The sequence below is a fragment of the Heteronotia binoei genome, chromosome 7 (genome assembly GCF_032191835.1).
Source record: "Heteronotia binoei isolate CCM8104 ecotype False Entrance Well chromosome 7, APGP_CSIRO_Hbin_v1, whole genome shotgun sequence".
NCBI classification, from domain to species: domain Eukaryota; kingdom Metazoa; phylum Chordata; class Lepidosauria; order Squamata; family Gekkonidae; genus Heteronotia; species Heteronotia binoei.
In genome coordinates, this window is record NC_083229.1 from 98,657,316 (window position 1) to 98,672,055 (window position 14,740).

At 41.7% G+C, this 14,740-nt stretch overlaps 1 protein-coding gene across 1 annotated transcript; it reads right to left on the reverse strand.

The window, feature by feature from the left end:
- Positions 1 to 4,738: 4,738 nt before the first annotated feature.
- PTGR3 (prostaglandin reductase 3) lies at positions 4,739 to 12,679 on the reverse strand. Its single transcript, XM_060244081.1, has 2 exons — positions 12,334 to 12,679; positions 4,739 to 5,741 (listed from the first exon to the last, which is right to left on the reverse strand). Exons 1-2 carry the CDS (start codon positions 12,642 to 12,644, stop codon positions 4,817 to 4,819), a joined length of 1,236 nt encoding a protein of 411 aa, XP_060100064.1. The 5' UTR covers positions 12,645 to 12,679; the 3' UTR covers positions 4,739 to 4,816.
- Positions 12,680 to 14,740: the final 2,061 nt, after the last annotated feature.

Below are 14,740 nucleotides of genomic sequence, written 5' to 3' on the forward strand. Positions count from 1 at the left end.
CTTCATAACTCAAAAATGTCACAGTGGCAATAGCCTCTAGTGCTATTTGTCTTTAGTGCAGTTGTGACACTTCGGCATGATCCATAATTTGGCAGCTATTTACCGTGACATTTCCCTTCAGTGCAGCCATAACATTCAGAGAAGCCATTATTTGGTTCCATTTACCATATAAATTGTATTGTTGTGCATGCATGCTAGCAGCTATATTAGGCACCTGAAAATGAGTAAATCTTGTAAAACAGATACTAACAGCTATTCAGCAGTAGAGTTTCTTTTTCTAGCTCAGAGTGAAGGAAAAGCCAATGAACAAACAGACATTTCCGAATGCTGCCGCAAACTTTCCCCTGAGCAATTGCAATTACCTGTATTTGCACAGCATGGTGGTTGTTTATACTTGACAACTGGTTTTATTTTTCTTTTTTAAAAAAACAAAACGTTTTAACTTCATTTTTAAAGTTATTAAATGGTTTCAGTATAACAGGCTAGTAGAAATCTAACTGGTAAAACATGGCTTAGGCAGCAAGCTGGTATGCGTATTGGCTATGTGGATCTAAAAGAACAAGAAGAAAAAGAAAAATGATATGACCAGCCATTCCTGCCATCTTTTTCATGGGGAGATCTACATTTGGCTATAGGTAAAACAAAACAAAGCAAAACTCCAGATATTATTTCTGCAAATATTTCTTCCATAGGTAGCCATTTCACTAGAAGAGTTATATTAAGACACTATAGAAAATGCTGCACTTTAAACAGTTGTTCTTACTGAAATATTCCATCATGTGCAGTAGGGTATTTCCTAGGCAAATATTTATAATCATTTAAGCACCCAATATGAAAAGCGCTTTCAAAACATCCTTGTGAAAAGCTTTTGAAGGGCCAGGTCCAAAGTTCTCCTGGCCTGTTTTCCATTATAGCCCTTTGTGCTTTTGAAAAGCTGCTTCAGAAAGTTAGGTTACCTTCTAAAGCAGGATTGGTGCGGTTGGCTACTAGCAACACCGCCCTGAAAAACACAAACACTGGTCACTTGTGTACGGGCCTTCTGGTTTAAGTATTATTGTTAATCCCCTGCAGAGAGCTGACGGTATTTCTTGTATCATGAATGTTCTTTCACCACAACTCTGCCCACCATCCATGCCATTGTCTTTTTTGGTGTATTCTTGTACTTCAGTATTATTTATATTTACCACTGTTCACTTATTCAGACAGCATATTTTGTTCTGTGGGGAAAAATGAATGCATATGTGCTCTAAGTATTCTTCACAATCCTGTGAATAATCAACAGATTCCGGCATGCTAGGATACACTCATTTATATTTTTAAGAAATATATACAAACATAACATAAAAGACCCAATAGTAATATTTATTCTTTAACCTTCAAACCATACTAACAAGAACAACCTCATTAAACATGGATTGAATCATAGAAAAAGAACAATGCAAAGGTTAAAAACCATGTTTACTGTAACATTGGAATATAAAATACAACTACAATGTTAAATAGGTGTGCCAAAATCTTGTAAGTTAACAATCATAGAAAAGTGAATTTCTGATCTAAAAAGAATGACGTTTCAGTTATAATAAAAACAATCCAGACTAGGCACTTATGTCTAATTAACTGCAGGATGGGTTATGTTTATTTTTTTCTGGATTATCGGTAATATGAAGCGCAGTTTACTTTTCATAGCAAGTGCATTTGCTGCTCTTAAGTATCACAATGTATGAAGCCAAGATAAATTTCTAAAATGGATTCAACATGAAGTTTTAGTAATCAGATTCCTAGACATGTTTGCTGGGTACTTAAAGCACCCATCTCTGCTTCACTTATTATGGTCTTCACCATTACATACAACAAACATGCTTATTACGTACTGTGTTAAACTATCTCATATGTTAAAAGAACCTGCTAAAAACATAATGCCTCTGCTGCTTTTATGCAAATATCAATTATTGTGGCCCGTCCTTTATAGTTGAGATTCGGTTTCAACCAGCTTTGTTTGGGTCAAATTACTTCTTTAAAGAAGTTCCAGACTGCAATCATAGATTTAGGAATATGTGCTTTAGCACTACAGAAATCAAGACTTATGTCTGCACAACCTGGAAAAACTGCAACTAAAAGGTGTACTGCTAGATAAGTATTTAGAAGTAAATCCCATTAAAATCAATAGGACTATTATGTATATAAGAATGGGAGGCAAATATTTTCTGATATTTCAAGTAAGTCCATTGAATTACAATCTGGAAAAAAAAAAAGGCTATCGGGCAACCTCCACACATGGTTAAGGGTTCGCCTAAATATGGCTCATGTCTAAAGCTGAATTATTTGGTCAATGCATGTGCTGCATTAAAGAACACAGTGCTTTTTTTGAGCAGGAATGCACAGGAACACAGTTCCAACTGGCTTGGTGTTAGGGGGTGTAGCCTAATATGCAAATGAGTTCCTGCTCAGCCCAGGAAGAACACATAGCTGCTTCCACTTTTTTCATCAGTGAAGGGGAGCCAAACACTTCATTGTAATGAGAATGTTTCAATATTATGAACAACTACTAATAACATCCACAATGTATGTCGAGTTACACCTATCAAGTAAACTTTCCACCAGCCTAATCCAAAAATCCGATTAAATCACTTGGGTCCCTGAGAACTAAGTGTTGTTCAAGCTAGTTTAAATGATAATTAAATAATTCAACATTGTTTTTTTACTGTTTTACTTCTTGTTAGCCGCCCTGAGCCCAACTGGGGAGGGCAGGGTATAAATGCAAATAATAAATAAATCTTACTATGTGGAAATGTCTCCAGCTGTAATAAAAGATTCATTCTTATGAACCATGACAGGAAGAATTTACAAAAAGAAGCTATTCAGATTAGTAAAAATTAGAGTGTCCCTAAAAAATAATGCAGATTGCTAAAATGGTAAGAAAGAACTATACTTTTTAAAAAAGGCATGTATGCTACTTTTAAAGGTGTATTCTTGGCATGTTTGTCCCATGTGTGCAACTTCTGTAAAAGGCTTATTTGGAAACAGCACAGACTTCTATGCATGTTCTACTGAAATGAGCTATGCAGCACTTTAAATTAATGACACTCTTTCCTAAAGTAAGTAAATAAATAAATCTCCAAATAGGCAATATGAAACCAACTAAGAAAGGTAGTAGAAAGAGAAGGCAATTATTTGCTATAAGTTTTTTTTAAATACCATGACAAATGAAGGCTATTAAATCCCGATAGGAATACAACAAAAAAGAAGAAACTGAAAACTGAACCACAATGTAAAATATTAACTAACATTTTAACAAAATTATGAATATATGTGTAAATGATATGCTCTCACAGAGACAGCATCTTATTGCATAACCTTTTTCTGCTCTCACTGATACTATCTTAACCTAGCCAATTCAATCACTCCCTCTCTTGCTTCCCGCTGAAAATGGAATGTGATGTGGTCCAATGATGTCTGACATTAGGACAAGGATTAGCCAATTCTTTCAGAAAGAAATTTCTCACATACTTTGCCAGATGCAACAGGAGTGGATCTAAAACGGTGACGACTGAATCTAAAATGGTGATGCTGCATAACAGGAATGGAGAGTGCGTAGGTGCAGCTAAACATTACTGCTTTAGTTGCTACATTAAGGCTGCAGTCCTAAGAACACCTTCCTGGAAGTAAGCCCCAGCCTTGAATAGGATTCTCAGTAGACCTGTTTTGGATTGCTCTCTAAGAAGATTACCTCCTTATATAAATAGATCTAGTAATATATTTTTGAGGCCCATTTTCCATCTACGTTTATGTATCAATAATATGTTTTATTTCCTGAAATGTACAAACTTTTCTATTTTCAAACAAATCTAGAGCATGTCAATCTGTCTCCAGTGGAAGTATTTACAGAATATATGATGCTCCAATGAAATAAAAGAAGGCATGATAATACTGAATAATAATGCAAAATAAATAACAGAAGACTTTCTGGAGGCTTTATTAATTCCTTTGTTCCTAGATTACCTTAAAATAACCAGAATTAACAGAATAAGCAGAACTTAATATTTTAGCAAAGGTTTATCCCATTTAATAGGGTAATATAACAAAAAGAATACTGGAAAAGTGACATTACCGGAAGTATATGTCAAAACAGAAAGAAAGGCTTGAACTTGGCAGGCTTGATTAATGGCAGCAAACTCGACTTTTTTTTCTTTGTTTTTTGAACCAGTACATTTATCTAGCAACATATATTTTCCTAGATGAACTAGAAATTTGCCTTGCCTAGTACAGAAAATAGAGCCACTGATTTGGAACCCCCAGGATGAAAGAGATAATGCTTCACTTTTTGAAAATATTGGGCACAATCAAGTGGAATGGTCTCCTATGAAGGCGCCATTGCAAACCACTCTTGTACAGTTTCCACCATTTCCTGTTGGGCCGTATTCATCATTTGAAATGAAGAATCTAAAAAACAGAATCTGTTTTATATCATATACTTTCACTTAAGACATAACTATTTGAAAAAGTTTCCATTCTAAATGGATATCAAATCAGAGGAAAGTTACAAGATCAATTTTTATAGCTGAATAATGCTCAGATTCAGTACAGAGGCTGAATTTCCAGACACAAAATGTAGAGCTGTTAAATGCAATGCTAATGACAAGTTACATTTTAAAATAATACAAAAGCTCCAACTGAAACAAATCAAAATTTTACTAACACCTAAATGTTCTTTTTAATGTCGCCTATTTCAAACTTTAAAAAAAATTATACTGTTTTAGTTATTGTGAGGCATAAAGTGACCATTCTCTCTTTTTTGATTTATATCATTGTTCTGTTTTTACAGCTTACTGTTGACAGAATGAGGTAATTCAACTACAATTTTTCCAATGTTTTTTCCCATGTACATATAATCTATAGCACAGAATACAGACTCTAAGCCAGTGAACTTGCCTTCTGGAGACATCTCTCCAAGGTCCACCTCACAAACCAGTTCTCTGTTTTCACACATTTTGAGCAAGTGTTTCATAGCCATTGGGTATTCAGAAAAGTAATGGTTTAAGAAGAAGCCCTGGATGCTGGCAGATTTTTTTAGTAGTTTTGCTGGCAGCATCTCAACATATCCTGGCTGAAGGCCAGTCCGTGTTTGGTAGCCAGAGATAAACCCAATAACTATCAGACGCCCTTTGATAGCCAAGGAGTTGATAGCCAAATCAAACATCTTTCCACCAACAGATTCATATACTACATCCACACCTTGTGGGTAGTCCTTCTTCAGGACCTCAGTGACATTTTCGGTTTTATAGTTGATGGGATGATCACAGCCAATGGATTTTAGAAAACCAGATTTCTCATCACTGGAGCATGTTCCTATGACATGGCATTTGGCCTTCTTTGAAAGTTGCACAGCAAACTGGCCAGTCCCTCCAGCTGCTGCTGTCACCAGAACAGTCTTCCCTTCACACAATTCTCCGAGCTCCTTCAGACTGATATATGCAGTAGTTCCACTTACCAGTAGTGTCAGAAACTCAGGCTTCACAGAAGGCACTGGAATAGCTTCTTTAAAAGGCACAATAGTGTATTCAGCAAAAGCCCCAGCTTTGACATAGGCCACTGCCTGGCCCACCGTGTATCTAGCACTTGCACTCAATCCCAAAGCCACTACTTCTCCAATTCCTTCAAAACCTATATCAAATGGGGGCTTAACTGTTGTGTCATACCGACCAGCTGAGTAGTTGATATCAGATGCATTAATGCCAACAAATCTAGAAGAAAACAAAAAAGTATTAAGAAGTCTTCTTTGACAAGCCTTTTATTCATCATAAGAAGAAAAACTTTCAGTTAAATACACAAGATAAGAGATCTCAGTGATACATATTCAAATATCATCAAGATGGAAAAAATACCCTTCCATGCAAAAAAGAGAGAGATTATTTTAATCAGATCACAATTCTACGAGCACAGCTTTTGACACATTTCTCAAAATTAAAATATGAGACATGTTTAACCAAAATAAGAACAAAAGAATTGGTTTTGCATAATCTAGAGAATAAAAATTGGCTTGTTCTTATACAAATAATACATTACAATAAAATATGAACAAAGTAATAAACATGTTGACTCTGGCAAGAAATTAACTTTCAGATTATAACACTTTTAGTGACTAATGATAACATGAAATATCAATGTCCTCTCCAAGGTCGATGGTCATAAGTGTTACTGCGGGCAAATTTAAAGAAAATGGATGGAGTGACTGTAACACATTTGCCTTTTGATGCAACTCATTTGCACATTATTAAAATATTTTCCTGCATACAAATTACTTGCAACACCTTAAAACAACCTTGAAGGGCTAAAATTATGCAACTATACTCTAACAGGTAAAAATCACCCTGAGTATTAAAACCTGGAGATAGAAGTTTATGGTCAGTTTTTTGGTAAAACAAATGGGCAGGGAGGGAATCTTCTATAGAATCACTCTCTCTAAAATGCCAATATGGCTTTTCTTCCACATGCCAAAAGAAACAAAAATCATGGTATTTAATTAGGTGGAAAAGTGTGAAAATATGTGGAAAATATCTGAATGCCTTAACTAGAGAGCTGTTTGTGGATTTATGGTAATTTGAAATAGTTTATCACCCATGGAAATAACAAAATTAACAGAACCACATTGGTCATTTTTAATTCTAAGGGAAACCTTTTCCAGAAGTAAACCCCGTTTATAGGTTTATGCGGTATAGCACAGCTTCAGAATCATGCCTAGGTAGTGAAAGGAATGTGAAAATTGTTGCTCCCCCCCCCTAATTTTTCATATTATCCAGTGGACTTTTGTAAAAAAGAGAATCTCTATTCCATGTACAGCTCCTTATAAAACCCTTCCTTCCTGTTTTAATTTACATGACTTCTGTTTGGGGTGAGGTGGGGGGCAGCAGCTTCAGGGCAAAGCAATGACATAATTCCTTGAGGACATGGAAGAGAAAAGAGAGAGCCAAGGCCTGCGGCTTGACTGGCTACCTTACTCCAGTGCATCAGACTCTAGCTTTCCCCTGCCTGCAACGTAACTTCTTGCAAAGAGGTTGCTAACCAGAGAGACAGGCAAAAGCGGCCTCATCCATTCATTACCACTGCTTGCCACTTTATCCCCACACACAGCTAGCTTGCCTTGCCTATGGAGCTCCCTCCCTTTTGCCCAAAGTCGCTTATGCCAGGGAACCGAGGGAATTCCTCCCAACTGCGGCTCTCTCCTCGTCTGTTTTTCAAGGCACCCCCACCAGGGGTCATGCAGCCTCCAGACCCGATCCGCGAGCAGGAGGAGCTGCATGAAATGAAGACTCGAGTTCTAGGATTTCATCAGAATGAGGTTGGGGCATTTAGCAAAACGTCACCTGGAATCCTGCCTCAGAAGATGGGCTAGGATTGGGCTACATTCGGGTGTGTGGAGCGGGGTTGCCTCTTCACATTACCCTTCGCCCACAGCCCTCTCTGGTTTAAAAGCCCTTCTTTAAACAACAGCAGCACTCATATGGGCAGGAAGGCTAAGACTGAAAAGCTGGGGCGACGGGAAATCGGGGCTTCGGAGGACAAAGCGTGGCTCTACTACAGGCTAGCCAAGGGCTGGAGAGCTGGCTCCTAGCTTGCTAGCCCCCCTCCCCCCCCCAAATGTGGAAGAAGGGAAAACTCCCCCCCCCCCCCATGTAGATCAGTTAAGCTTCTCCGTCTGTTAACTGCGGGGTGGTGGTGGATTGCATGTAGCAAGGGAAGGCGAGGATCGGCTCAGAAGTGTTTGATGCAATCCCCGCCCCCTCCCCGCCACTTCAATCCTTTGGAAGGGATGTACGAACAGGCCAAAACTGACACCCAAAGAAGTGAGACGATCCCTTAGCACTGCTGCTGGATAAATCGATTTAGGGCCATAGGCCGCCGGGAGCTCCCTTTTCCAGGCACCTCCATCTCTTGCCCGCCCTCGTCCTCTCTCCTCACGCCTGGCCACTTCCACGGTTCCACTCAGCCCTCTCCTGCAAAGCAAGCCAGTCCCGCCGGCAGCTGGCCTCCTAGCCCTGCTGCGTCTACCTCAGTTGGGAGGACCTCAGGCTTCAGGACGGTTCAGGAAAGGTGTGAAAAGAGGTTGCTTTTAGAAGCAAGGCCACACGACTCAAGAAATGTGTGTGTGTGTGTGTGTGGCAACTGGTGTCTAGCTTACTGGCAAGAGCTGTGAGGAGAAATCCAGCCTCCTAAGAATTGGAAATGCTTCTACCTCTGCGAATTCTGCAGTGGACGCATTGCTATTAATCAGTGCGACCCCTAAGCGCTGCTAAAGCACCCAGTTCTTATTCAAACCTTTCTGGTGACACTCGGTTTTATTTTTAAAAGCCACCTTCTTTACCTGATCGTAGACAAAACAGAAAGTATTGTTTTAAAAGTCCGATGAAATCTTTTCAGGAAGAGTTTGGCCACACGTACTGGCCTCAGAGAGCGATGCGCCTAGAATTATCCGGCGATTTCTAGGGTCTTTACTTTCAAAAGTTAAAATACAAGTTCAAGATCAGCTTGCAAACTTGTATCAAGGAGGCGAGTCGGCTTTCCGCAGTCATTGTTCTTCTTTAAATTAACTACGTGACCTTCATTACGCCCCCTTGCTTCCCCTCCCCCTCTTTTGTAGTTTGCATTTAAACCAGAAAGGCGCCCAAGCCTTAAGGACGTTCCAAAAGGCAAGGCGTTGCATCCAAAGATCTAGTTCCAGACGGTTTTAAAAAAACAAACAAACCTCAACCTAACTGCAGAGTGAATTTCACCGGCTTTACTTACACGTAAAAAAAGAGTGTGCTTAAGGGGATACCCTTACCCAAAGCAAGGTGCCTTACCCAAAGCAAGGTGCAGAATGCAGGCGGGTGAAAGACTCAGGGGAAACCTCTTGGAGAAGCAGACAAAACAAAGTCACCAAAGCCAAGAACCGGGGGAAAAAACAACAACAAAAAAGTTACCAGCCCAAACAATCGGTAGATAATTGCCTAGGGCTTTCCCACTCACTTTGAGTTTGTGTGTTTCCAAACCACAACCTCATTTCCCATTTCTTCTTAGCTGTAATATCCAATTTGCTTTAGGGCCTTCCACATAAATTGAAAGCTGTTTCTAGAAATCACACCAACCCTCCCTACATACAGAATTTTTTAAACGCATAACTCGGACACCTCTCCTGGGTTATCATGCATTTACTTACTTAGAAAACTCCATTTTCAGAATGGGTGGGGATAGTAATGGCTGGTCAGTTTTTTTTTTTTAAACATGCCTAGCCCTCCCTCCATTTTGCCCTAAAAACACACCTCCCACAAAATGTGAAAAGTTTACTTTTCCCCCTGTTCGAAAATCCTGGAATTAAGAGGTGGAATTATTTTTCAGACAGAGGGAGAAGGGGTCAGTCCACTTAAAAGAGAATCCCTCCCCCCTCTCTCTGTGTATTACACAAACTTAAAAAACTCAAAGAGCCATGTATATGTGTATTTGATTGGGTGAAGAGGAATGTCCCCGATTATGCCATTTCCTCTCTGCACTGAAGTGATGGCCTAAACACAACCACATTCACAACCTACTGAAGTCTTCCTTCCTTCCTTCCTTCCTTCCTTCCTTCCTTCCTTCCTTCCTTCCTTCCTTCCTTCCTTCCTTCCTAGTAGTCATTGTCGTGTGAGGGTGGGAAAGTCCTTTTTCCAGTATAATGTGGGCAAGGAGAGGAGAGAGTTCGAAGCAAGCTTTCATAAGGTAAGAAAAAGCATTAGAAAGGTTTGCTTTTAATATGCTATATTTTGCACTAGGGATATTTCCATTCTCTGTGCGTTGTCCCAGCCAAAAAGGAAAAAAGAAACAAAAAACATCTCAGGCAAATCCACATGACACAAAAGTTGAGAACTCCAACACTGCAATTTATCACAAGCCTCCTTGCCAACTGGAAAGTGTTAAAACCGAGTAAGGCAGGCAGGGCTCTCTCTCTCTCTTTCTCTCTCTCTCGTCTCTCACTGCTCCGGCGCAAGCTGCCAGCTCCACTCCGGAGTATGCACTAGCACGTCCTCCAAGTCCCCAGAGCGCCCACCCAGTATCAAGGGCAGGATGAGAGGCGTTACATAGAAAACAAAATAAATTGCATGCATAAATTTTCAAATTTCATAGGGTGAGAGAGAGAGGAGGAGAAAGAGCTGGCGGCGGCGGCGGGGGGGGGGGGGGGGATGGGATTCGGAAACACAGATGTAACAGCAACTTCTCCGATACCCAAAGCAGCAACAAGGAAGTCTGGTTCATTTCCCTATAGCATTTTACACCACTCGATTCTTCCTCCCCGTCTCATCTCCTGACTGAGGAATTTAACTGTAATCTGCATGGGGTATTATATTTAGGGATTTTTTTTAAAGGGTTTCAGATATTCCGCTCTCCAAAATACGATGTTCTGATGACAGCAGCAATTCAACCCTCTGACACCAGGGAGAGTATATCTCTCTGTAACGCTGGTGTCGTACATCGTATAAAACATGCACATACTTCTAGGGACCAGATACTGGTATGAAATGCGTCGTCTCCCATAGAAGCGACCTGTGCTTATGAGCGAGCGAGCGAGCGCGCGTCGATAGCAAATACAATCCGCAGGACCACTTAATCCTGTGTATTTGCAATTAATCCAGGTTGGCACTCCGGGGTTTGATGGAACAACGTTTATTTAAACACATATTTACTCGGGATTAATGCCAGGAAACCAGTTCCAGGTATTGAAAAATTACATTGGGCAACAATCTTGATATATTTTTTAAAGTATCAGACTGCCCCACCCCCACGCACCTTCACTCTCTGTACAGAAATATGCAACTGAATTCATAACATCAGTCTTGTAAAGTTCAAGAATTCCAGTTTTTCTCATCGATTAAAAACGCAGCGTGCACGTCATCGCCCTTCCCCTCTTTTATTTTGCAAAGATAAAGAGAAGAGGAGCAATAAAATAAATCGTACGAAATCTTTTTTGGGAGAACGGTACGTTTTGTTAACTCACTTTCAGCACCACCGAGAATTCACGAAAAGAAAATCTGAACGCCCCGTACCAGCCAGCTCCAACACAAATCTCTACATACTATGTTAAGCAAAATGTCATTTCTCTGCTCCACTGGTGACCCGCAACAACAGTCCACCGACTCGCACTACAGGCACCAGACCAGACCCGCCCAACAATGGCAATACACTTCTAAAGAGACCCAGCCCTGAAAGCATGCTTACTAGGAAGTTAAGTGTCGCTGAACTCTGTGACATTTACTTCCGAGTAAGCACAGTTAAGGCTAGAGCTGCAAAAACACTGGGCGGGAATGTGACATCTCCCCCCCCCCCCCCGCCGCCGCTTTTTGTTAGAGGAGGAAGAGAGTCGCCGCCGAGTTAAGACAGTGAAGAGTGACAGCGAAAGGTGGGTGGCTGTCAATACATTCGAAGTCCTCTGCTTTCCTGTTGATTCACTGTTTGCTTAAGAATAGTGACGCGGAGGACTAGAAAGGAGGGAGGGGGGATAACAGGCACAGCTGTATACATAACTTGCTCTAAACAATGTCTGGAGTGTGTTACAGGCGAGAGCGCGCTTACACACCGCCAAGTGCCTATAAATAACTTCTACCACAACATCCCAATGGCTCTGCACTAAACCACACATGGAGATCTACACAGAACAGTCAGTTTTATGCTACAGCAAAATAAGTCATCGCGGATCTGCACGGTTTAAGCGCAGGCAGGTGCTCACCTATAAACACACGCCTAGGGTTGTAGGTGCACGTTATAAACACAGGCGGACGGAAACCTGGGAGGAGCTTGGATTCAATTTCCTGATTTTCGAAGTCCCTTTCTCAACTCTCATGCCACGCACAACTTTCATATAAATTAGCCACAAATCCATCTAGGTAGAGCTGCGAAAACTCTCTTTATCCCCCATCCCCCAGTATACTTTAATAGCATACCAACAGGAGGGGGCGGGGAGGCAAACCCTACTTCCTACCTCATAGCAGAAATTGAAGTCACTAGACTCTTCGTAGGTTCTTGCTGAGCCAGACTAAGAGGGCTCCCGCTCTGGAAGTTGCACAGAGGAGTTGCATGCGGGACTATGGAGTCAATCGTTCGCAACAATAAAATTAAATCAGCAGTCGCCAGATGGCAGCTGGTACAACTTGATCGGATCTCCGAGTGGCAATGAGCATGTGTGCAAGAGACCGGAGGCCAAAGGGTGTGGGAAGTTAGGAGGGTTGAGCACAGGGGCAGGACAAAGGGGATATCATACACTCCCCCCCCCCCCATGGCGAACAGGAAAGATGCAGAGAAGAGTTGGGGGGCTGGGGGGAGAAATCCTACCTGTTTCTGACAAGCAAGTCGCCGTCTCCCGGGAGTGGCACAGGCACATCATGGCGCAAGGTAACAGCTTCTCGGAAGTTGGCGCTCAGTTTCGTCACCACCAGCTTCTTCATGCAGGTGGGAATGGCCGAGCCCTGGAAATCCAGAAAGTGACGGGAGTAGGACATGTCCACGATGGGTCGGGGCCGAGCACCGCCCCAGGCAGCCGGGGCTGGACTCGCCGAAGACGCCAGCTGGAGCGGCCGCCGCAGCCAGTACAGCGGAGCTCCCCAAGATCTCAGCCACGCGCTGCTCGGGGCGCTCCAACTCATGCCTGTTCCCGCACGCCGTCCTTGCCTTACCCCCTTTCTTCTGCACCCCCCCCCCCCGGCTTTCCAGCCTAGGATAGTCTCAAACCTCAAGCTCAGACTGCGGGAGCCCCGGTTCTGTACAGAGCGATTTGTGTATGTAAATAAAATCTAATGTAGCAAGCTGCAGCCTTCCTGGAGTCCTCCCTTTCCAGCCCCGCAGCAACACGGAAACATCAGATCGGCGGCAGCAGCAGTCACCGCAGGGGGAGAAAAACCTCAGACAACAGCAAAACCCTGCAGCTGATCTTCTGGTATCGTCACCAGCCCCAAACAGGGACAAAGTTTCCCCTTTCGAAACCCAGCCAGCGCTGCCAGGTTGCCGGTGCCACGGACACCCCCGCCCAACAAACAAACAAAAACCCCCAGGGTGTTTTATGTACCTGCAGCAAACCAAAACACAGACCCCAAAAAGCATGCAAAGCCTATGCCGAAGACCACGGCATCGAGGGATTGCTTTTGCTCTGAAAAGAAAACATTTTTAACAAAATGAAAAAAGGCCTTTCTATTTAATATTTTTTTGTGTGTGTACGGGAGGGGATGATCTGCATGCTAAGGAGACATTACAAGCCTAGAAAGAAAGCGCCGAATTACCGCTGCCTCCACTGCTTTCAATTTATCAACAGACGGAACTGATCCTTCTTAAACAGATATCTATAAAAAGAAACCTCGGATGCATTATTAGATCAATACACGGTTTCGGCTCGGGGAGAGAAGTTGCAGCTAATCTGGCACTGTTGTTATTAGAAGCTGCAGAAGCCGCTGGCTGCTGAAAGAGGCCCCTCCCCTTCCGTGCGAAACGTTCACTTCCTCGTAAGGTGGTACAAATCAACCCAGAGCCGCTAGCAACCGCTAGTGGAAACCGCGCTTGCGTTTGGGACAGAATAAAAACAACAGCGATTTACGAAAGGTTTCAAAGCATCTTTTAAGGATCTGGATGCGTCTGTATATGGAAACTCCATATAAAGACAAAAAAAAATACTGCTTGTGTCCTCCTTGTTTGCAGGTACACAGGGAAAGCACTTTACAGCCTCATAGATTTTATGACCCAATATAACAAAATGGACTGGTAAGTCCATTGACTCCCCCTCCCCCATAGTTGTGACATTAAATAATATTGCTATATATTCAGTTTGGGCTTAAACGTTTTATGCACTCTCTCTCATCTGTAGGTAGTGTTTTTAAATCAGGCTCTAAAATGTTCAGTTACTTTTTAAAAATACAGCATATGTGGGTTCAAAACACTTTCCAAAAATTACTTCCCAACACTCAGTTTTTTTAAACCCCCCCCACAAACCCCTGCTGTTGCTGGGTTCAAATTGAAACAAATCAGAAAAAAGTGTCATCTAATAACTTATTTATAACTCCTTTAGAATTTACTCAGGCATCCTCATTTTAGGTCAGAAGTTTTATTTTTTAATTGTGCAGCATTCATAGTAGAAATTTAAAAACAATCCTGATTTTACAAGACACTGCCAAGTGCTTTCTTTAAAAAGCTGGCATAAACTTCTAAAGGCTTTAAAAAAGAGAATAAACTTCATATGTTCTCTTCCTGATCTGAATGTCAATCATCTGAGCAAAAACGATTCAATAAAAATATGCACAATACAAGAATCCACACCCCCTCCCCCACCCTAAGCAAAAAGTTTGGGCCATAAAACCGAAGCATACTTTTCTTACAACTGGGGTGTGAACAGGAACTTGCTTGGTGCCTGCCCAGGGCAAGTAGTAACCCTTTTGTTAAGTTTCCCAGAACTTTGGACTGTGCAGCATATCCATTGCATGCTGTACTTTTAGCGAGTTGTGATTTGCGGTAACAAATCACTATACATGCCTTTCCTGAAAAACCTCTTCAGATTTTTATTAACACTTTGGTTCTGATTTTTAGTCTTGGGGGGGAAAAATAGAAGGAGGAAGAAAAATTAAGGAAAGCAATTAAAAAGATTGACAGGTATGGGTTTGTGTGAGACCTATTTGTAATTGTCAGGGTGACGTTAGCAAGAAGGAGGAGGAGTAAAAAAAATCTGAAGCAGGAAAAGCAGCTCGATGTGTCTGTCTAT